Source organism: Vicia villosa, linkage group LG3 (assembly GCF_029867415.1).
Source record: "Vicia villosa cultivar HV-30 ecotype Madison, WI linkage group LG3, Vvil1.0, whole genome shotgun sequence".
Taxonomy (NCBI): Eukaryota; Viridiplantae; Streptophyta; class Magnoliopsida; order Fabales; family Fabaceae; genus Vicia; species Vicia villosa.
The window spans coordinates 470207-495625 of record NC_081182.1 but is presented as its reverse complement, the minus strand read 5'-3'; the positions used below and the strand labels follow the sequence as shown (position 1 = coordinate 495625).

At 32.0% G+C, this 25419-nt stretch overlaps 1 protein-coding gene across 1 annotated transcript; it reads right to left on the bottom strand.

Moving 5' to 3' along the window:
• Positions 1-16761: 16761 nt before the first annotated feature.
• LOC131660002 (26S proteasome non-ATPase regulatory subunit 11 homolog) lies at positions 16762-20673 on the bottom strand. The gene is made up of 2 exons (XM_058929111.1): positions 20519-20673; positions 16762-18202 (listed from the first exon to the last, which is right to left on the bottom strand). Exon 2 carries the CDS (start codon positions 18179-18181, stop codon positions 16913-16915), a length of 1269 nt encoding a protein of 422 aa, XP_058785094.1. The 5' UTR covers positions 18182-18202; positions 20519-20673; the 3' UTR covers positions 16762-16912.
• Between the last annotated feature and the right edge of the window lie 4746 nt (positions 20674-25419).

Genomic DNA, 25419 nt, shown 5'->3' with positions numbered 1-25419 from the left:
TTAAATACGAAAATCAAATAACAATAAAAATAAATTAAAATATAAAAACATTATAAAATACAAAAATAAGACAAGCAAACCATGGAAATGTATAAGTACAAACGTAGAGGAATGTGCATCAAAATGCACTGATCAAGGGCCAACATGGTTACCTTCAGCGAGCCATCTGCTCCTTATTTTTATCTTCACTACCCATTATTCACGAGATGAGGGTTTTAGTTCCATTTCTTCTTTCGAAGTGGATTTTCTCACGATTTTCAAAGTCGTCCCTTCTCAGATTACTCCAAATTTATGGGGTATTACTCTGAGCTTTTCCGATAGTCTGTTGCATCCTGGGAGTGTCCCGCATTGTGAGGGTGTTCCTTTTCTTCTTTAGAACAAATATTCTTCCCAACAACGGTTGAGTAATGTTACGCCCTTTTCCAAGTAGATTACTGCTGAATCCCTTCGCAAACCTCAATGAGGATTGGAAGGACAAGTTCTTGCGAGTGATAGGGAAAGGCGATGCCTATCCAGTCATTACAGGGACGAGGGGCGACTCTTGTTTTCCTCTACCATGGACGTCAGATCCTCAAATTATCTAAGAGGCTGACCCAAGTGTTTTCCCCTTAATCAGGAAGTGATCCAGATTTTGAGATGTTTTCGTTCATTGGATTCTCGCACCCTCATTTTTTGGGATCATGAAGACGACGATGGGGTAGAGGCGTGCTTAGGTATGAAAGAATACATTTTTTACTCGACCTCATACTTGTTACTTTATATGTTCTAACAAAATTATTTCATGTGCAGAGGATATGGATGATAGTCCCTAAATCAAAGAAGTGAGAACTTGGTTAGGATGTAGGTAGAACAACAGAAGCCAAGTTATCCTTATCCCTCCCCGAGAGTGCAGTTGTTGATGGACATGTGAGGCAGTGCGAGCCCTCCCGGGCTGGTGAGGCTCATTCTCCCAAGATTCCACTATGGGAGGAAGACCCCTCTAGGCCATCAGGAAGTTGTGAGGTAGTAGAAAGGGAAGAGAAAGAATGGGTGAATTTATTCTTCCCGAACCCTCTCTGTGAAGAGGTAGGGCGTCTAGAGAAATTCCTTAAGAGGACTCACAACACTATGGAGAATATAGAGGAGAGAGTCTTTCTATTCATGGATGAAGTTGTGGAAATATCCATCCATCATTTTGTGAGGGTGAGAAGACATGTCACCCTCCTTTATCCTTATCTAATCTTAAGTATGACGGATCCCTTTCAGGTGGTTCGGGATGGTCAACTAGTGGATTACGAATAGTTTCTAGTGTTTTTATATTTTTGTAATATACTATTTGTAATATTGAGCGCCTCATGCTTTGTTAAATGCCATCTGAGTAACCTTATATTTGTATTTTAGGGCATAATGACCTTCTCAAGGGTTTTTCTTGGTCCCTTATACAAATTATCCATAGCGCTAGGCAATTCACCTTGCTTTTATCTTGATTAGGGTCCTCCTCGAAGACCCTCTATTCCGGTGACCATGGACTCTTTTCAGGGATTCACAATCTCAGTTACCTTTTGGGCGTCAACTTGACAAGGATCACACTTAGGAATTCAGCGCTTCAATAGCCTTTATGGGAGGCAAGAATCACACTCAGTGATCCAACATTTTTATTGCCTCAATGGGCGACAAGGATCTCACTTAGGGATCTCAGAGTTTAGATTGTCTTTATGGGTAGAAAGGATCATACTTAAGGATTCAGCATTTTGATCGCCTTTATGGGCAGCAAGGATCCCCCTTAGGGATCCAAGGTTTGATCACTTCCATGGGCGGCAAGGATCCCACTTAGGGATCCAACGTTTTGATTTCCTCTTTGGGCGGAAATGATCACACTTAGGGATCTACCATTTTGATCTTCTCAATCGGCGGTCAGGATCCCACTCAGGGATCCAACGTTTTGATTGCTTCTATGGGCGGCAAGGATCACACTTAGGGAACCAATATATGATCATCTATTTGGGCGTCAAGGATCCAACTTAGGGATCCAACATTTGGATTGCCAATATGGCCGAGAAGGATCACACTTAGGGATCTAGAATTTTGATTGCCTCTATGGGCCACAAGGATCCCACTAGGGATCCAACATTTTGGTTTCCTCTAGGGGAGACAAGGATCCCACTTAGTGATCCAATGTTTTGCATGCCTTGTAGGGTAATCTTCTCTCGAGCTTTTAGGTTTCCTACAAAGAAGGGAATAGCTAGCAAACACAAATTCTCTAAGATAATGAAATGAGGTGCCTCATTAAAATCCCTCGTCCTATCACAAATGCAGAGGGAAAATAATGCAACCCACAAGATAACTTGTTCTTACAATTGGCCAAGAAGGCGACCGTGGCTTCTGGCGCTTTGATTTTTCCTTCGCCTTCGACGTTGGGGATGTCTTTTATATTCAGGATTTGGTGAGCGTACCTTCTATTGGCGGAGCTAGTCTCCCTACCCCCGGTGAATCCTGTTGCTTTGGTGTAAAACGTGTGGCGCACAACTTTACTACCTTCGTCCTGAGATGCCTTTATTACTTTGTTGGGCTTGGGGCTTCCCATATCATCTCGCCCTCTCGAGTTAGACTTGTCTGGTCCATGGGAAGAGTCTCCTTTCACATATTTCTTGAGGTACCCCTCTTGGATTAGTCTCTCGATTTCTTTCTTAAATTGGTAACAATTTTAAGTGTGGTGTCCCTTGACTCTATGGAACTAGCAACACATTCCTGGTTTATGACCCATAACATTCCCCTTCGAAGCGGGCGATGTAAAGATGTTGTGCAGGTGAAGAAACCCTCACCAGATTTGTGCACGACGGGTGACCACTTTCGCCAACGAAAGCACTAGTTTCTGGACGAGTGAATCGTTGAAATGTTCCGCCTTGAGTCAATTTTGAAACAGCCCATAAATATTTCTTGGTTTGGTATGACAACCTATTGTTAGCTTCGTTAAATTAGGCGATATAGTCCCTCAGCAACTATGATATAACTTATCATATATTGAACAGACCAGTGCTGAACATATTCCTAAATCCCGCACCCTATATCACTCTTATCTGACGGTATGTCTTACTCAATGCAAACATATTTGACATTATTGTATAAATAACCAAGAATCTATAATTGAAAAAAAAAAAACAATATAATATGGCAAGATAGTGAACTTCATTTCCATGTCACCGGAAAAATTATTTATAATGAAATTTCACGCCCACTAAACCGATTTCCAATTGCCCCGTGGTTTAATGCTACAATACTACCCTAGATGTTGACTAGTTCAATTACCACTAATTCATTTTAGTTTATTAAGCACTAATAATGACAACTTTGTATTTATTTGTGAATTTATCTATTGTTTGTATGGCCCATTAATTTGATTTTCAATATTTGTCCCGTGGTGATGGAATTTAATTTTCTTAAAAATTCATAAAAAGACAAAAATCACTAATTCAAGTTCACAAGTGCACCTACTCTTTTCCAAAACATAGAGCAGAAAAGGAATTAAATGAAAAAGAAATATTTGTTTTGTCTCTTTCCCAATTTATGTTGGCTAGAAGGTGGGAAATTTTAATTCAACTAGATGCATGCACCACTTGCTTTTTGTGTTGAGTTCAAATGTATGATGGTTAGTTTCACATTAACTTTGAATAAGTTTAATGTTTGATATAAAAAAAATTTAAATGTATTTTTAGTCTTTCTATTTTTATTTTATTTTAATTATTGATCCCTCATTTAAAATTTTGTTATTTGGTCTTTATTTTATTTTATTTCTATTTAACCGTCTATCTAATTTGAGTTTATTTTTAAATAATATAAAACTTTATTTGATGATGAGACTTAGGTGAAAAGATAAATTTATATCATTGTTTATTATATTTATAAAATTTTAGTGGTGGCAATGCCCATTTAAAATTATTTTCTTTTTCACACTCCAAAAAATAAAGAAAATTTCTTTACCCACCTCCCTATGGGGGGTCACCCCCAGCGAAAACCCAAAACTGCCCCTGCTTCGGAAATGAACTTCCGAAGTTTTTTTTTTTATTTTTTTTTTACTTCGGAAATGCATCTCCGAAAACACCACTTTTTTGGTATTTTCGGAGATGCATCTCCGAAGTCATAAAAAATTTAAAACCGTGATGAGATGCCACTTTTTATGCACAAATATATCGATAACATCGTTGATGTTGGAGGCGACGGCAATTGTGGATATCGGGCCGTTGCGGGTTTGCTCGGTAAAGGGGAAAATAATCACACTTTAGTCCGACGGGAACTCATTGCGGAGTTGACTTCGTATCGGGACATCTACGGCCGACTATATGAAAATCAAGAAAAGTTTGCAAAAATTCATGATGCACTTGTTCCATCACTTACCGGTATCGCTCCGGTTTCGAAGTGGATGTCATTCCCCGATATGGGTCATCTAATAGCAAGTGCGTATGATATGGTGTGTATCGATTTAACGAGGTTTGGACTAAGTGAGACTTTCTTTCCACTTCATAGTCGACCGCCGTTGGACGCGTCGGGCCGCATCATATGCATCGGGTATCTACGATCGCGGCACTTCGTTCAAGTGTTTTTGAAACCGGGTTGTCCTATACCGGCTACTTCTTGTCAATGGACGACACATCGTTCAAATGAGGCGGAGACTTGGCCGGATCCGTTCGTTTCGAGGATGGCGGAGTTTGAAGAAATGATGAGCAAAGAGCGCGAGCAAAATAGAGAGCGGTCGAAGAACGTGCCTATTTTGGACTTAGGATCCACCGATTGGTTCGGTGAATTTTAGTTCGTTCCGGATCGTTTTTGTTTGTAACGATCATTTTTTGTATGTATTGTTGTTTATCATGTAAAATCAGACCGATTCAATACATATATAATATAAGTATGTTTTATGTTGTCATTGTGTATTTTATGCCTATTTTGTATGTTTTTGGTATTGTTTACACAAAACAGAATGCAATGCACAAAATGCAAAATTCACCTCTGTTTCTGCATAATTCGGAAATGAACTTCCGAAATATACATGTCTGGAGCCTATTTTCGGAAGTTCATTTCCGAAATGTCCCCTGAGGCAGGATAAGATTTGTTGGGCCATCAATGCTCCAATAAGTCTATAAATACTACACACTCTTCTTCATCCTCTTCACACCACAAAACACAAATGACACAAACCTACCCCCACCTAGCATTCGTCTACTTTGAAACCGGCTACCCGATGCCGTTCCAATTTCGCTTCTCGCGCGACACGCCGTTTGCGGAATTGATACCGTCGCTCAACACGCTTTTGCGCTATCCCGAGAATCGAAAGGTTGTCAAGCTCGAGTACCGCTCGCCATCGCTTAACGACGAGGGAGGCATTAAGTTCACGCCTTTTGAGATCAAGAACGACGAAGATTTAGCGGTTATGTGGACAACGTTCGACCGATTTTCTTCGAAAGGCCCGATCGAGTTGGACGCCAAACTTCAAAGATCGGCGGACGACATTATCAAAATGTTGACTCATCCCCACCTACCCGTGTTCAACAATATGTAACTTTAATTTTCAGTAATATTATCGTTGTAATCTTCACCCGATTAAATAAGGCGAATCGTTGTTGTTTTTCATGTTTCTTCTGTCCAGACATAAATTCGGAGGTTCATTTCCGAATTCCATCATGGGGGTGCGTTCGGAGATGAACTTCCGAAACACCACATTTTCTGATAATGTAACTTTATTTCGGAGATGCATCTCCGAAACCAATATTTTATATTAAAAAAAACACGTTTTCGGAAGTTCATTTCCGAAAACACCTTTTTTCCAAAAAAAAGTACCGTTTCGGAAATGAACTTCCGAAACAAGGGGTAATGTTGTAAATTCACCAGGGGTGAGCAAGAAGGTTAGGAGGTGGGTGAAGAAATTTTCAAAATAAAATCAACGGCAAATGTCTTTTCGGTGGATGTAACAGCGATCATATCAAATAATGGGAGTCAATACTTGTAGGTAGAATCGAGGATGAGCACTGTCGGGAAAGTGTTGAACAACTTTATCGAATTCGGATGAGTCCAAAAAATATCTCGGACCATAATCTTGTCATCGCAAGTTCTGTACCGCGACACGTATTTGTTAGCATCCAACATTTTCAACAATTGTTGCATCTCACTCCTATCTCCCCTACTTGCCTTAATATTACGGTACCGTTGATTATACACTTGTCTTATATTTGATACGTTGTCAAGTTCCTTCCTTTTCAATGTGGCAATTATATTTTTCGGTTAGACAAGATTCAAAGACATGTCTTTAATAGATGTCTCCTCTTCCGGATTGAGTCGACAAACACTAGAATGACCTTGTAATTTTGTGCACAAATCATGATTATGCAAACCACAAATAACAAAGCATCTCCACTTCTTGCTAGCCAACATGTAACAATAGATTTTAAATGAACACTTGCATTTTCTAGTACTCATGTCGTCTCTTTTAGAATTCCTCAGAGGAGGATGGTATTTCCTGCTTCTTTCGCACATCATTGTTACAAACGATTTTCTTCTTGCCGTACCATTATCCGATCTTCCTATTACCACACCAAAAACAAGGTTAGTTGCATTCCTACGAATCCATGTTAGCATGCTTTCACGATCATCAAAGTCTTCCTTACTACTAAAGTTACCTCCGACATCTACCATCTTTGCGACTATCCCATCAACACTCGTACAAACATCGATTAAAGGAGCTAATTCTCTTGAAATATTATCGGGGTGCACCATACCTATTTGCAAATAATTGCTAAAATAACACAGAATTACATAACTGTTGGAAACAATAACTCATGGATTGTTCCGTAGATGCACATACGGAAGTGTTCTTCCTCAACACGTTCCGTAGATGCATCTACGGAAGAAACGTAACTTTTTTCAGTGAAATTAGTTGCATAATATGAACAATGTAGTGGTTGAAGATGGATATTTACCTGAAATTCAGACTCCTCTGACTTCCTTTGACTTGTTGCACCAAAAAATTTGAGTCTTGGAATAAAATAAGGTATTGATGATGATGTAGGGTTTTTAGGGTGTGGAATATGGAGAGTTTGAAGAAATGAAACAATGAGGGGAGTGATCATGCTAGTTCAAACTATATCAGACACTTCCGTAGATGCATCTATGGAATAATATGGCACTTAGTCATTTTGTAGATGAACCTACAGAACTATCCCTGAACTGAATTTATTTGAATTTTTTCCATATATAGTAGTTTATTATACTTACGTAGATGTATCTATAGAACCTATCAATTATTTTTGAATAAATAGGGTGCTTCCAAAAATGCATCTACGGAAGCTAGGGGAAAATGAAATTCCGCGCGATGTGTAAGAGATCTATGAGGTGCATTGAGATACCGTCTTATTTAATGTATATATACATGTCTAAAATAAAGCTTATATATATATATATATATATATATATATATATATATATATATATATATATATATATATATATATGAGGAGGGATATTCTTACTTCAAGAGTAAATTATCAAGACCTACTCCTCATTATAACCATTGATTATTCTCAATCTAATGGTTAAAATTAATGAGTATTATTTTTCTCTCTCCACATTTAATTACTTATTAATGTTAACCAATAAATTGAAAAGAATCAATGGTCGTGATGAAGAGTAAGTATTGATAACTTACTCCTTGAGTAAGAATATTCCTCATATATATATATATATATATATATATATATATATATATATATATATATATATATATATATATATATATATATATATATATATATAGGGGACGACTCAAGTGAGAACACTTGGTTATTATGAGAAATGAGAACAATGAATCACGACCATTAAATTTTGATTTTGTTGATTTTAATGGACTGGATTGGTTTCTCTTTCTATATTGATTTAAAATAAATATTAAGGATCATAGAAAGAGAAACCAATCCAATCCATTAAAATCAACAAAATCAAAATTTAATGGTCGTGATTCATTGTTCTCATTTCTCATAATAACCAAGTGTTCTCACTTGAGTCGTCCCCTATATATATATATATATATATATATATATATATATATATAAGGGGACGTATCAAATGAGAACTTTAGTTATTATAAGAACTGAGAACTTTTAAATAATAACCGTACGATTTAGAATCAATGTCTTTGATTTCATTCAAGTTTTAAGAGACAATAAATATTGGATAGATTCTGACTTAAATACATATAACATAAATGCAAATCTGAGCGTTGATTTTAAATCGTACGGTTGTTATTAAAAGTTCTCAGTTCACATAATAACCAAAGTTCTCATTTGATACGTCCCTTATTCATTTTTTAAAATTTTCAAAAATGGTCCCATAAGGTTTTACACCCAATACCTTTTGGTCATAGCTTTAATACATCTCCACTAAGCCACTTCAATTTTTTGTTTAATAATTGCAATGCATATGTATGTATTATAGAAACATATTATTTATTGTAATGTTGAAAATATTTGTAATACTTGAAATGCATGAACATATTATTTATTGTTCTGAATTTTTTTAACAAGAAATTTTTAATATATTTAAATATATTATTAAATAAATTAAATAATCTTTATGGATATTTATTAAATATATCAACTATCTAATATTTTAACCATAATTAAATATATTACATAAAAATATTTCAATTACACATTAATTATACTATTTAGTGATATGAAAAAAATTAAATTATTCATGGATCCTCAAACAGATCCTGAAGGTTAGAGAGTTGATTGAGGATAAACAACAATGGTATCACATTGTACAGCAAGATAAGTTCCACACAACATATTGGTACCAAGCTATACGTGGGGAGAAGGAACATGTCGCATGGAAACATATTTTCTACTAAAATATTGCGAGACCTAGAGCGATTTTCCAGCTATGACTTCTCTTCATGGGACGACTAACCACAAAAGATAGGCTCATTCGGTTTGGTATGATTGTAGAAAAAATCTGCAGTTTCTATCATGAAGATGAATCCATGGATCATCTCCTTTTTGATTGCAGGAAAACAAACAATATTTAGAAGATCATCTTGCAGTGGATTGGATACTTGAGAGAACTTATGTAGTGGAATGTTGAAAAGGCTTGGCTAACACAAGAATGTAGTATGAAAGGCTGGAGACGACATTTACTTCGTGTGGCTCTGACAAAAACAATGTATTTTGTTTGGAAAGCAAGGAATGACTATATCTTCAATCAATTGGATATGGGTATTGAGATAATTCCAACTATTAAGACTAGCATAATTACTAGGAGTAGCTTATCTAAGTACCTAAGAGGGCATGTAAATGTAGTCAATATGAGCATTAGCTAGTTTGGTTTCTTTTTGTTGCTTTGATTGTTTAGAACCTGAATCCATTGGGATCGATTTGTATTAGTTGTTTTTGTGAAATAAAAGTTTTATATTCTCTATAAAAAAATTAATTATTTAATTAATTATTTAATAAATTACTAAAATATTTATTAAAACAATTATTTAATGAACTAGATAATAATAATTTTAATAGTTCAAATATTAAAAATTAAAATATTAAGATTTAAAATATTAATCGTTAAAATATTAGATAGTAAAAATATTAAAAATGAAAATATTAAGATTTAAAATATTAATAGTTAAAATATTAGATAGTTAAAATATTAAAAATGAAAATATTAAGAGTTAAAATATTAATTGTTAAAATATTAAATAGTAAAAATACTAATTCAATATTTATTTAATATATTTATTATAACAATAAAAAGTAATTATTTAATATATTTAATGCTAATTAATGAATAATAATTAATAAAAAAGAGCTATTTGAAAATATCATTTGTTGAAATATTAAATAGTTTATATATTCAGTAGTTTATAAATTTAATAGTTAAAACATTAATAGTTTATATATTAAATAGTTTATATATTTCAACTATTTATTAAATATTTTAACTATTTAATATCTCAACTTTTAAATATTTCAATTATTATTATATATTAAATAATTATTTCATAATATTTCAACTATTGAATTAGTATACTAAATATTAAATATTTATCTTATTTTATAATATAGTTAATTAATAATTTAAAGTTTCAAACTATTTAATAAAGAATTTACTGTATATTATTATTTTTTAGAACAAAACAAAAAATATTTGCTAATATATACTAGTGCATTTTAAAATATTTAATTATATTCTTATTTTGACTTTAACTATTAATATTTAATAGTTAAAATATTTAATTATATTTAACATTTTAAATAAAATTTAAAGTTAGTATATAAAATTAAAAAATATAAAACTAATTGCTTAAAAGTTAAGGCTGCTCGTAGGTCAAATATACTATTAATTGATAGAAACTTTTGCAAAATTTCAATCCGTACATAAAGAATGAATACTTATATATAATAGAATACAACTCAAAAAAGTAACCACACGAGATCATAACTTTGGTTCTTTGTTTTCTTGTATGATGAACATAAAGCACGTCGATTCATAAAACATTAGTTAACCAAGAATTTGATGCCATTTGCAAAGTAGAGGAATGACATTTAAATTAAATAAAAGCATATGTTACCATAAATATAGTTGGAAGTCACAATCTCAATCATGCAAAACCTCACATTCTTGACTACTAAACAAAGAGAGATGAACCAAGACATAATAGGCAGGTGTTTGTTCCATTTAAATTAAGATATTTAGCAACCAACCAATTAGATGCGGTTTAAATTCCAAACCCAACTAGACCGTAGAAATTAACTTTTACTTTTCAAAAAGTATGAAAGTCATTTCTTCCGTAATCAACTCATGTATTTAATATTCTTTTAAATTAGTTCAGTTGACAGTTGTGTGACAGTTGTGCAGGGATATTAGATGTACGGATGTGAGTATTTAAATAAATATTTTAAAATTCAATCCAAATCGATCAGTTAGATTGAAAACTAGAGTGTAGAGGGGCTTGGTAAGATCGAAAAACCGTACTTGCAAACAATATTTTAAAACTCGATCCAGATAGACTGTTTGGACTTGTTAAATAAAAAATTAGAAGGTAGAGCAGTTTGGTAACATTATAAGATCGTACTTGCAAATGACTCGTTGAAAACTAGTGTGATCAGATCTATTCACTGGTTAGACCAATGAATTAGTGGGTTTCTTGAATCGACAAGTTGATCTTTTTATGTTTATTTTTCTAACTCGTTAAAACGACGTCATTTTAGATGAAGAATGAAAAAATTAAAAATTTATAGAAACAAAAAAAATATTTATTGTCCCTTACGTTTAAAATTTTCCTTTTTGAATCCTATTATATTATATTGTTAAAATTTATTTAAATTTATGTTCTTGTTGACTAAATTTAAAATTTACTTTATTTTATAATTATGTTAATTTTAATTTTTAAAAATGTTTGGAACTTGTTTGGAAGTTGAAACTTTATGTAAAAAATTTATTCCGTTTATTTGCATGAATAATGAAAAATGTTTGGAACTTGTTATGTTTAGAAGTTGAAACTTTATGTAAGATTTTTATTCAAATTATTTGCATGAATAATGAAAAAAGTTTGGAACTTGTAATGTTTAGAAGTTGAAACTTTATGTAAGATTTTTATTTAATTTATTTGCAAATACACCTTCTACCACCGGATTCATCACACAACATCTGCCATCAAAGGGTTAATAATCCTCATCACCATCACAACTACTTAAAGATTAAGATCATTCGAAACGAAATCTGACCAAATGAATTTACATTTGTAATCAAATTTTACCATTTCAATCAAACTCCATATTACTATGATCTATTTCTCGTAAGAACTAAGAGTTGAGTGACACACAAATGTGCATTGGTGTGACATACCCAAAATATGCAACCATGGAATGAACATATGACATAAGAAGGGGGGAGGTGGTATACACAAATATAGAGGGGGTGTTTTTAGCAAATCAAAAGTGAGTTACTTAAGGTAGAAGGTTTTTGTTAAAGTAATGGAGTTTGATTGGGACAAGCACAATTCAAAGCAAAAAAAAGTTGGCAACATATGAACATGCTTTATGGGTCGTGTTAAGAAAGCAGGTTAACCTTCACTTTCTCTCAAAGTTTTAAAGGTGAAAATAGCTACCTTTGCTTTATTTGTTTAATATCTACCTTCACTTTTTTCCTATTATCTTCACGCAATGCCTAACTTTCTATATTAGATGTATCACCTAGTGACCTTCCACGCATGTTAAAACCACCTTTAAAAAATATGTATGTAGTTTGTCTTGTGATGTATTTGATGGGGACATAAATTAGGGGGCGATATGGGAAACAAACAAACAAGGTTTCTTAATATTTATGAAAGAGGAGCTTGGACCCAAAAGAATGAAAAGATTGAAAGTAATTAAAGGCTAGAGGCTAATTTTATTTCCAAATGGGTTATTTACTCCATTACTTCAATTTTATCATTCAATTAAACTATTTTATTTATAATCATGCAAATTAATGAAAAAGAAAGAGAATATTTTTTAAGTAATTTTTTATTATAAAAATTATAGTATTTTTTATTTTTTTTTTATAATTTGTTTGAGAGAATTTTTTTACAATATTATGAAAAATAATAATTTAGATTTTTGTTAAGTCTCATATCATATGTCTTCTCTATATTAAATAAATAAGGTAAAAAAATAGTTGTTATATTCAACCGTTTGATTTTTAGCTGATGAAAATAAAAGGCTCCCTAAACTATTTTTTTTTTTATATATTTCACTAAACATTTATGGACTATTTCTTACTCCCTTAGGTAAAACGAGATTATGAGTAAAAAAAAGTAAAATGGGATTTACCAACTATTGATTTTATATATCAGTAGTTCCAATATCCTGCTACAACGGTATATATTTCTTATTTATTAAAATTGATATTAATAAATATGATTCAAATATTTTATGTATTTGTTTTATAACATAATTATGAGAAAAAAATGCAAACCTCAAAATTGATAATTATATTTTAAAATTATCAACAAGGACGATATATTGTGAAGTAATTAGTTATTGATTGAAAATTTTAAAATATATTAAATTTTAGATTACAAAATAATAATAATGGTTAAAAATAGAAATTACAATAGTATTCATGAACATGGATACTAAACTCCTGCAAGTCGTCTCTTATTTAATAAATATAATATTCGTATCTGTCTCATTCTCGTGTGAACAATTCCGACACTGTGTCTGTGCAACAGGTGTCACAGCACAGGGCCTCAAACGTGCCAGGCCCCAAAATAAAAATATATAATGTGATTTTTATACTATGAATAGCAATTGTGTAATATCATATTGGTCTAAATAAAACAAGGGTCATGCTAACTTGTGCCCTAAGGGCACATGTTAAGGATACTATAATTAGAAAAAAACTAAATATAATTAAATACAATAAAGTTATATTTAAAGTTCCGATACATTGAATGCACGCGTTCTAAATTTTTTTTCTATAAATATCTAATTATCTTGTGCCCCAAGGGCACATGTTAACTTTTTCCATAAAACAATACTGCGGTTTAAAACAGTTCAGTTATTCTTTAAGTCAAGCTCATCATTCTAAAACAGTGTCAAATTCATTATTTATTTCAATTGTTTTATTTTTGTATTTACAAATGCCATTCATCATTTTAAAACGATTTCAATTAACTACTGTACTATTTCTTCAATGGAAAACATTATCATGAAAGCATTTAATAAATATTTAATTTACTTTATTTTGAATTTTTTTAATCAAATATCATACACTATTATTTTATACACTGCATCAAATTTTTTAATTTTATTTTAGAGTGATTTAATATTTTTTAATGTATTCTATATATTTATTATTTTATAATAATATAATAAAAAGTTATTAAATTTTAAATTATTTTAATTAAACCATTACAATTAAATAAATAATAAATTAAATTGTTAAATTTAAAATGTATTTGATTAATTAATAATTCAACCGTTTTAGTTAATGATTTAATTAATTATTCAACTGTTTTAATTAAATATTCAACCGTTTTAATTAATGATTTAATTATTAATGATTAAAAAGAGTTGAATGTACATAGTTCAATCCATAGTACTAAAAGTCTTATGTAGTCATTATATAATTATAATTTTTTTATCAAGTTGTCTAGTAATCAAAAATTTCAACTTTAAAAATAATTAATTGGAGTATCGCAGATTTGAACTAAACGCTCTTCCAACTTATGTTTTTATATAATTATATCAACTGAGTTGACAAGATTTTTTATTATATCACTTACAAATAAAAATTTTATGTAGTTGATAAGGAGAAATTTTAGTATACAAGTTATAATTTATTTTATTAGCGATCTATTATTAAAATTAGAACAAGGTCTCTAGTTTGTTTGGGTCGGCCTTGAGTATCCGTCAAACAAATATTCATGAATTTTGAGATACTCACTGGTATTAACCGATACCCAAAAATACTATTATTTAATTTTTTTAAATGAGTTAATTAATTTTTTATCCTTATTAAAGATAAAATATTTTCAAATTGAACCCATAATAATAACAAAAATGAATCACATTCATTTTATTTTTCTTTTATCACATAAATAAATTCAACAAATAAAAATAATTACATATTCAACTAAATAATTCTAATAATATATAATAATAATAATAATAATAATAATAATAATAATAAATTTATATTATATTTAAGTAATTTTGTTAATCCTTGATATAGATACTTGCGGGATGAGTAGCATCAAATTCGTATTCGTGGCCGTAAGAAAACGGATAACTAAATATACATTTATTTTATATATGGATACCTATTAAATCACCCAATATGTACTCGTCACGGGTTTTACCATCGGGTACCCATGAGGATGATTTTTTTTATCCCTAATTAGAAACAATTATTACATTATTTCCTAAAATTTAACATATTTTAAAATTTTCATTGAAGAATTAATCATGTTGTTCTGACGTGGAAACAAAGTTGATCGATGAATGAAGAAGCATAGTTTGTTGTGTTACATTAATTCCTTTTGAGGCTAAGGATTTTCAAAAGTGTTTTGTCAGACATTAACCATTTGAAGAAATATCTCAACGTCTTTGAACAAAACTTCTCCAAGACTCACTTGTGCATGAAATTTTTTCCAACGACTCTTTTATAGTTCTCTATATAAGGAGCTGACGACTTGAAGACAGATAATGAACCATTGACAAACAAAGAGTTGTTACTCTGTCAAATCAAAAAGAATAAGTTTAACTTAGAATTACATTCTTAAACCTTGAGAGTCTTTTGTGTCGTATCTTGTTTACACCTCTGATTGTATATCAAGTGTAGCTTTTAAACAATTTCTCATCTCAAAGTTAGATTGTAAAAAGCATCTTGCTTGTGTGCTTGAGCATTTGAAATCTCTTACTTGTGTGCTTGCGCATCTGAAAGTCTCTTGCATGTGTGCTTGAACATTAGAAGTCTCTTACTTGTGTGTTTGAACATTGAAAGTCTCTTATTTGTGTGCTCGAGCATCTAAAATCTCTTGCTTGTGTGCTTGAGCATTTGTAATTAATTTAGATTATAGTGAAATCTCTTGGAATTTAAAGTGAACTGAACTACTCCTGATTTGGAGAAGGATTCAGGATATATCGCTTGTGTCTCTCTTTTCTCTTACTCTCTAACTCTGATATTGATTTTATCTGCTGCAAACAACTTATCCTGAATTAGATTCTAGGTAATTCAAATTCGATAACTTTTAAAAAATCCGATAAAAACTCACGAAGTTTCTCTAAAGTCATGTAAAAATTCACAAATCCCAAAAAATCCAATAAAACTCATAAAATTCTAAAAAAATTAAGTACAAACTCAAAAAATTTCAAAAAAAAAACACGGAATTATGGTCAAATCACTGCAATTATTGTGGGAGTGTAGGTGAAAGTATGATGTGGCAAGATTTAACGTGTGTTTGGTTTTGTGGTGAAAAAAATTGATTTTGAATGAATTATGTAAAATTGATTTTAGATAAAAGTGAGTTAAAGGTAAATTGATTTATGTTTGGAAAAACTCTTGCAAAAGTGAGTTGAACAATAAATTTCACTGTAAAAATCACGATTGATCAAAAGCTACAAATCATAGCTTCAAGTAAAATCAATTCAGAAAAGCATAACCAATTCTACTCGAGATCAACCAAATATTTCAAAATCAATTCTAAACGTCCATAATTAATTCTAAATATCTCAAACGTAAAACCAGACATAGTCTAATATAATATGGTCCACACCAGCTAACATGTATCCGATCATTGTCAAGAAAAAAAAAAGTGCACAGATCCAAATAGTTGCTACTATCTCTCTTTGGGTAAATGGAAGTTATATTAACCAAAAAAAAGGTATATGGAAGTGCCTACTACCATAATACATTTGAATTGATAAAAAAGAAAAATTTGTTCATATTTTGTATTCAATAATTATTGCCTCTTCATTCAATTTTGACTCTTCCAACATTAGAAAGATAATAGAGGCATGGATTAAATTAAAAGTATTTTAAATGACTAAATTGTAGCGCAGTTTCTTAAAACAACGAGACAGAAAAAGATATAAACACATACGAGTAAAACTATAGTATTAATTATAAAATACCTCCCTCTCCTTGTGAGCCATAAAATAAGATTGACTTTCCCATCCCTCACCTTTTATCCCTTCATCTTAACCAAAGACAACCTAATTAACATCACACTCCTCCTAGTCCTTTGTATGTAACATTCCATAAGCAATACTAAACATTCAATTCTGCGCCAAAGGAAATAGGTTTTTCACATTTTGAGTTTAACAAAAGGATACTAAACAAATGATATACTAGTCAGCATGGAAAAGAAAACATCAAGTAATGTGGCACTGAAGTAAAATAACTAGAGAGCTCATGCCATGATCTTGGCAGACCTAACATAAAGACTGTCAACCACTTTCCCCACATTGGAAATGGTCTCTAAAGTGGCCGGATATATCGCATCTGTCTTGGGATCGTCGAATATGATGAGGCATCCAGCTCCTTGATCCAATGTCCCAGCAAACTTCTTGTCCAAAATCATCTGAGACATCTTCCGCTCAACATGATCAATGGGAAGCTCGATAAGCTCAGCAATATGTGCAATCTCGACTCTTGAGAATGGCTCAATCAATCTACAAAGATTCTGCTCCAGAAGGGTGTCATATAGGGAAGAAAGGTGCCTGTGAACTATTGGGTCTTCCTCCAACTGTGCCTTGTAGGCCTGCAAAGCAGATTCAAATAACTTCAGGGATCGCTTAGAATGTGCATCAGCAACAGCTTTCATAGCATCTAAGTCAGGTCCAACATATTGCAACCCTGCTTTAGAAGATATAATTCCACCCACATCATCGGCTTGATTCACCATGATCTTACACAACAACATATATTTCAAGCTGAAAACAGCCTTAGGGTCTTCAAGAGCATTGAAAGACTCAAAGGCTTCAAAGAAATAGCTGTATCCAGTTTTGTAATCCTTCTCCTCAGCATGAAGTATTCCACTCTGAAGATCTATGGCCCCTTGTTGAGCAGGAGGGACATAAATAGCGTTTGCAGCTGTTCTTGCAGCCGTGAGGGCAGCTTTTGCCTTTGGAAGGTTTCTCAATGAGAAGTGCAGCTTGCTTTCCAACAAGTCGATGTCTACAAGAAGAAGCTTGTCATCTAATCGCCTAACCTCTTTGACCAACCCGGAAAGAAGAGTCAAAGCTTCTGAATACTCCTTAGTTTCCATCAGAAGCGCTGCAAGCCTTGCCTCAACTCGTTGCCTCAGAAAAGTGCGCTTTTCGTCACGAGTCCATTGCACCATTTCCTTACAAAGTGAAATTTGTAGATCAGATGTCCCTGGTATTTTAGCAACCGAGTCAATTATTCCCCTTACGATCTTTGCAGTTTTTGCCTTGGGAATCAAGGAGAAGAAGGGCCTCAATGAAGTGAGAAGGCTACGCAGATCCTCTCCCCGGTTCTCTTGCCTGAGAAGGTCAGTAAGGTTTGTGATGGCCTGCTCTTTCATCCGCAGAGCTTCTGGTGAAGAAGATGGATCATCAAGCACACGATATAGAATGGAGATCGAATCGGAATGGTCTTTGGCCTCCAATGCCTGAGCAATTGATTCTGTTGTGGCCGGAAGGTATGATGAAGACATGGCTTCTGCTAGGAAAAAACCCTGCAGGAAAACATTAGTAAATAAGGAGAAAGATTTAATACTACCAGCTCTAAATTACAGGCAATAGCTTTATGAGTGCAAAGTATTATATTGTATCGTATTGTATTATAGCTGCTATTATTCCTTAAAAGACTGTATGCTCTAAAACTAATCATACAAAGGGATACATACTACTATCTGGAGAAAAGGAAAGAGTTAGTTGCATATTTGCACAAAAGAGCAAGAGACCAACTGAAAAGGTTTACACTGTTCTCCCTTCATATGGGTTAGAGAGGCAGAATGTGTATGTCTCAAACTGGATGCAGTAATTAAATATATAACTTTAGCCATGGTTATCAATATTGAAAAATGTATAACATTGGTAATGGTAATTGGTAATCACTGAAGACATGACCCAATAGAGCGATCATGACTCTGCAAGTGACATGGCAGCTGTCAATGCAAAGCAGTAACATGGCCAATTTTGAAATCCAACAATAAATAATATAAATTTTATTATATGTATTATAGAAAAGTTGAGACGTATTCATATATCGTGAAAAAGTATCAAAAACAAATATATTTCATTACAAACCAAAAACCAAAAAATGAAGTCAATGTTTTGGAATTTTCATCACTGCTAATATAAGAATATTACATCATTGATAATCTTTGGAATATTTTGGAAAGGAATACAGAAGTTGAAATTGAATCAAGCGAACCTCAGAAAATCTTTTCAAATAGTCTGTTTTTATTTTAAAGAAAAATGATAATCAATGCATCTATTTATCCACCAAAATAATGTGGCTGCAGTTTCCAGAGTTAATGCTCCTGAGTTTTTTTCTTAAAAAGCTATTTTCAAGAAAGTCACAATTTAATTACCTCATCATGATAAAAATGTCACCAATGTCATATTCAAAAGTATGTTGTTTTTGTTCAACCGACACCAAGGCATAATCAAATGGAAGTCTTAGTGTCACCGAGCTAAAACTGTAACGCCAATCTAAATGAAATTTAAAGTGTGTGCATGGATGATATAATCTATGTAATGACACTATAAGGCAAATTAAGGGGAAAGGTACTGTTTTATTGATAATTCTAACTAAGTGGAATTTCAATTTCCTTTATAAAGGCTAAAAGGCACAATTACAATGCTAAAGTTATAACAATCAAAGCAGAATAATCAGAAAAGGACTCGTAGAGGAAGGAATAGAAGAAATATTAGAGAGGGGAGAGAGACTTGACTCATTCATTCCACGCCCTTTACATTATTTAGACCTCCCCTATAGACTTGGGTTGGATTCCTTCCATGTGTCGCTTCTATTCAATTCCCCAAGAACCATTTGAGGAGCCAGTGCCACCATCCACTCGTCTTATCCTAGTTGGTAGCTTCATTACAATCTATCTAATCACAAAAGCGCATCTCCCCTCAGTTTAATGCTAATAAGATTGATTCTAAATATTCCATGTCCAAGGCACAAACCATCTATCCTCCTCACCCAAGCCAAAAACAGGCTAAAAAGAAAGTAGTTGTAAAAGAAGATCAAGAACAACCGATAACGGACCGTCTTTGAGGGCGTGCAAGACAGACTATTGCACAGGGTCCAAAATTTGTCATTGTAGCTAAATAGGGCCTCATAAAATATTTGCCCATGTTAAACTCCAATTAAATAGGGCGTCTAATTGTTTTGTCATAGTTGAACTAAGGCTTGTGTACACAAGGCCTCCAAAAACTTAAGACGGCTCAGCCTAATACAACTACAACACCGACAACCAAACACTTTCTCACTAAATAAGGTCGGCCACATTAATTAAACGAAGGCATAACTTCTCCCCTAACCAAATATCATAATCAAAATTAGTAGAATATATATGTACACTTTTGGTTCACTTTAAAGTGGAAAAAAGAAAACTATGTAAGAACGGCGTCTAGAAATTCTGCAACACTAACCAATACAAACAAATTTCTGGTATCTAATGAGAATGAAATGCTAATATGTATTACAGGAGGTTACCAAAAATCTTAAAAACTTCCAAATTAGTAGATCGAATCATTTTGATTCTAATTTATTCCTAAAAACACAAAAATGGAGAGATCCTTACACCATACCCTGTAAACCTAACCCTAAACAAATTAATAGTGTCTAGTGAAAAATCAGATGAAATTGTTCAATATTAAGCTATTAGATGAAATTTTTCGATTTGCTATGTTGTGAATTGCGGTGCAGAGTAAAGATCTGCTGCGACGCAATTCTATGGGAAGTAGCCTTTTGCAGGGGCGGTAATCAAATCGAAACCTAGCACGCTAAAAGAGAGGGGAAGGAAGATAAGAAAAACCTGGGGTTTCTGATTACGACGATGATTCCCGGCGAGCTTAGCGATCAGTTGAGTTCAGTGCGACTCCAGTTTAGGGCAATGAGATAGCGGACGATGGGATTCTTCAAAATGAGTTTGTCCCTCCGATTAGAATCTTTTTTTTTTTTTTTTTTATCTTACTTTATAAATTGATTTAATATAAAAATATTAAATGATTGAAATTTGTTATAAATCACTTTAAAAAAATAATTTGCAACATATTATAAATCGCTTAACATTATTGAGACACATTAACATTCTTTTTATTTTTTTATTTTATTTTTTCTCTTGTTCTAATTCTTTTAATATTTTTCTCATATTAATAAGAATTTAATTGGTATGCACTGGCAGTGTAAAGCAGTTTTACACCGTCAGTGAATCGTGACCGTTAAATGCTTATTGAAATTTAACTTTTATTTTAATTATTTATAAAATAATATTTATGAATGGTTGTGATGCATTGACTGTGTAAAGAATTTTACACTGACAGTGCATAGTAATTAATCTCTATTAATAATAAAAAACTATTTCATATATTAATAATAAAAAACTATTTCATGAAACTATGAACAATTTCTCATTTTTATAAAATATTAATTATATTTTTATATGTGTGAAATGATAAAAATATCATAGGATTGATTTAGGGTGAAAGAGCGTTAATTTAGGGTATATATAATTTTATTTCATTATTTCTTCAAATTATTTTGTGGATAATTGTTTTAGTACAAAAGAGGATCTAGTGATCCATATAAAAAAACATAAGAACATAATAAGAAACTCAATCAATTTTAAGAAATATAACCTCATTACTATCATCAAATAAAATGATCTTCAATGTATTTTTCGGGAGAGTCAGAAGAATGAAGAGCTAATTATTATTCATAGTAACTATAATTATTTAGTTAATCTACACATTGATTTCCTTCACATCAAGTATAGTTAAACTTGGTTGTCAATCTTTTTAGGCACTTGTCTAATTCTACGTACTAAAGTTAAAAAATTATGTTCATCCATAGTATCTTGTTTGACCATATCTATTAAGACTTTAGTATTACAGTCGACCACCAATTTTGTAATTCTCTCATGTGTAGTTAGTCCAACAATCAATGCAACATTTTCAACATCTAAGCAGTGAAAGCATCATACATACCAATTTCCGACGCATAACCCCTCACCCAAATTCTTGAAGAATCTTTGAATAAGCCTCTGCAACTAGCAATGGAAGTAGAACTCTTGTAAGTTTCAACACAATTGTGCTTAACCTAAGTTCTATATGAACAATACCAGTAAATATGTTTGATCTCTAGTCTAAACAGTCCAACTTTGTCATAAACACAATTGTCATTCTCGATCTCCTTTATCAAATGCATGATTGTTTCTATTTGGGTTCTTAGGACACTATAAGCCCTATTTAAAAATGTTTTTTCTCCACTTCCAAAAGTATGAACAATATATTATAATGAAGGACCTTCGGTGCACTTTGTGAAAATTCACAATAATACCCTATTTAAGGTTGTAATCGACTCACTGCTCTATAAGAAAAATAGTAAAAATAAACCATTTTGTTATCAGAAACTAGTCTAATACAAAGTTGTATTGCATAAGGGCAACCTCGCAACACATGAACCAATGTCTCATTAGTGTCCGTACACTAGTGGAAAACAACAAAAAAATTTGGATTCCTCTCGTGGTTCCTATAATTTGTTAAAATTCTCTCATATGCCATAAGCCAAGTAAATGTCTTCATTCAGGTTTTTCCACTTTCAAATTGTCGTGGCGGAAAAATTGAGATTAAGTTATTGATTAACTTAACTCACAAAGCAAGAGTCGCCACCGAATTTTATTATTTCCAAAGGAAAGAAAAGGGAAAATATCTATAAAACCCAACAAAAGAAAAGATTTGGATACGGGGGTTGGTTATGCAATGAGAATATATTAGCACCCTCATATCTGTGGTACTCCACATGAACCTTTTGAAAATCTGTGTTTTTAGGCTAAAGGGTTAAAGTTTGCAAAAAGATTGATGAGATGGGAAAGAATTGTTTTTATTTTTGTGTGTTTGGCAAGACGTCGCATTTTGTGCCTTCATACCCCTTACATGCAATAGAGAAGTTAGAGCATTTGTAGTTCTGCTCAAAAAGAAACACAGAGCTTTGTTTGTTTATTTTTAATGGAAAAGACATTTGGTCGCTTTCGAGTGGAAAACACCATTTGCCGTCCACAAGTATGAGGGAGTGTGTATTTGCATCATCTTGATATGGAGACCTTTACTTGGATTTAATCCACAAACTTGTCTCACATTCAAGTCAAAAATATCAAAAACTATAACCTCAACTCTTAGGGGTTGAGGGTCTGCATCACTGCAAGAATTAGACTAATGTTCCTCCTTTCTGAAAAAGGTTTCAAAAGAAAAAATGCACAAAGGCACAAAAGAAAGTTTGATGATGTTGGTATTTTTATTTTTTATTTGAAAGGGTTTGAATATGCTTAAGTGTCTTAGCATTTATTTAAGAAAAAGATTTGAAGATCACTTGACAAAGTCAAGGTTTATTAAGAAAAGGTTTGAAGTTTGAAAATAAGAAGGTTTTGAAAAAAAAGTGAAGCTTTGAAAATTGAAGAATTGGAATGAGATGAAGAGAATATCCTTAAGCATGAAATAAAAGGTCCCATTGTAAAGTAGCCTAAGAGAAATCCTTTGTGTGCGTGCAAGTGAACTAACTACCAGATGGAGCAAGCATTTGACATTGGTAAAAAATGAGCATTCCTCTCCCTTTGGACTTTAGCCACAAGAAGCAACAAGCAAGCAAGTAAAGCACTATGATCAAATGAATCCCAAGCCTCAGATTAAAGCCAAGTATCAAATGAAAGTCAAGACACAAGTGTATCAGATGAACATTAATATCACAAAGCATCAGATGAAATTCCAAGTTCAAAAGTTCAAGTGTTTATCAAGATAGGGGACTGGTTCTCAGATGCAAGTCCAAGGTCCAGATGAATAAAATTTTCAGATGAATCTCTAAGCAAAGGAAAATCATCCTTAATCTAAGTCTAAAGTCCAAACTCCATAAGCATGAGATAGTAACATCAAGTCAACACAAAATTATTAAGAGTTTTTTTTAGGATTTTCTCATATTTAGATGCTTTTGGTCTTTTAATGGAAAAGAAAGTAAAAGCCCAAGGGGCAAAAGAAAAAGGCATAAAAATAAAGAGCAAGAAATGTAAAATGCTATGAATGAAAATGACATATAAATAAATGACATTAAAGTAAAGACATAAAAGTAAAGAACATAAAATAAATGGTAGCACAATAGGTCAATGATAGTATTAATGATCAATCAATCGATTCAGGACAATTTAACGCTATGTTAAGCAATCTTAAGTAAATTTATGTAGAAGTAACACCTATATGAGGTTGGTCAATAGCGATTTATGTACCATACTTGTTAGAGAAATGATAGAAATCATTCTCCTAAAACAAGTAGCACAAGTCAAAACAAAATAAAAAAAGAAAGAGATGAAGAAGAAGAAGAAGAAGAAGAAGAGAGTGGAGAATTAATCAAGCACTAAGGCAAAGGAGATGAGATAATTACATCATCCTATTTTCTTCATGATATCTTGAGACAAACTTATCATCAAGCCAAAATACTAAAAATGATTAAATGATCATTTAATGATATATTTGAAATGATGAAAGTTCAGCAAACATCAATCCAAAAGTCAATTAAACAAGATGAAACTTCAATCAACCAAAATTGACTAAGTCAACCAAAAGTCAGAAGCAAACAACCAATTAAAATCAAAAGAAAAAGAATAAAGGGTGTATTTAAAGATTTTTAAATGAATTAAAAGGGAAATTAGATGGAAAATTCAAAACATATGTCAAGTGATAAAATATGACCAAGAAAATTATGAAAAATTAAGATAATGATGAGAAACAAGATCTCAAAAGTTGGATCTCAAAATATTTGAAAATGATGAAGAAATAATTTGTTGAAAATGAATTAAAAATAAAATAATAGAAAAATAACAAAAATATATTAAAAATCATTTTTAAAATCTAAAAAAAAAAACATATGAGTTGAAAAATATTTAATGAAATTATAGAAAAATTTGGGGTCAAAAAGGATAAGGGAGCTAGGTTTAATCAATTTTTCAAATAAAAGGAATTAAAATAGAAAAAGAAAATAAAAATGCTACGGCGGTTAGCGTTCATCTTCAACCTCCATCCATTTGATTTTTGCAGAACATTAAACTAGTTGTTTTAAGTTTAAACTCCACATGTTTTAGCTTCAACTAACATCATCGTTCTTGTCTCTTCACTTATGACCCATAGAAAAAAAACATAAAAACATAATAAAAAATTCTAACAATTCTAAGAAATGTGATCTCATTACTATATCATCAATTAAAATGATCTTTAATACATTTTTCAAGAGAGCCAAAAGAATATAGAGTTAATTATCATTCAAAGTAATATTATAACTATTTAGTCAATCTACACAATGATTTTCTTTACATCAGTTATAATTGAATTTTGTGTGTCAAACCTTTTTGACACTTGACTAATTCTACATACTATGGTTTAGAAATTATCTTCGTCGATAGTTTCTTGTTTGGCCATATCTATTAAGACTTTAGAATCATCGTCGACCACCAATTTTGTAATTCTCTTGTCTAGTTAGTCTAATCCATACAACATTTTCAATATCTAAGTAGTGAAAGCATCACACTTATTGTTGTTTGCGGTAAAGCAGCAAGCAAAAGATTGGAAGTATTCCATATTTTATCGTATTCACAAGGATCGGTGCGAGAAAAAGAATGTCGTTCGATAGTCTCTACGTTTATAAGCTTGGTTTTGAATGGTTTAAAACATTAAATTG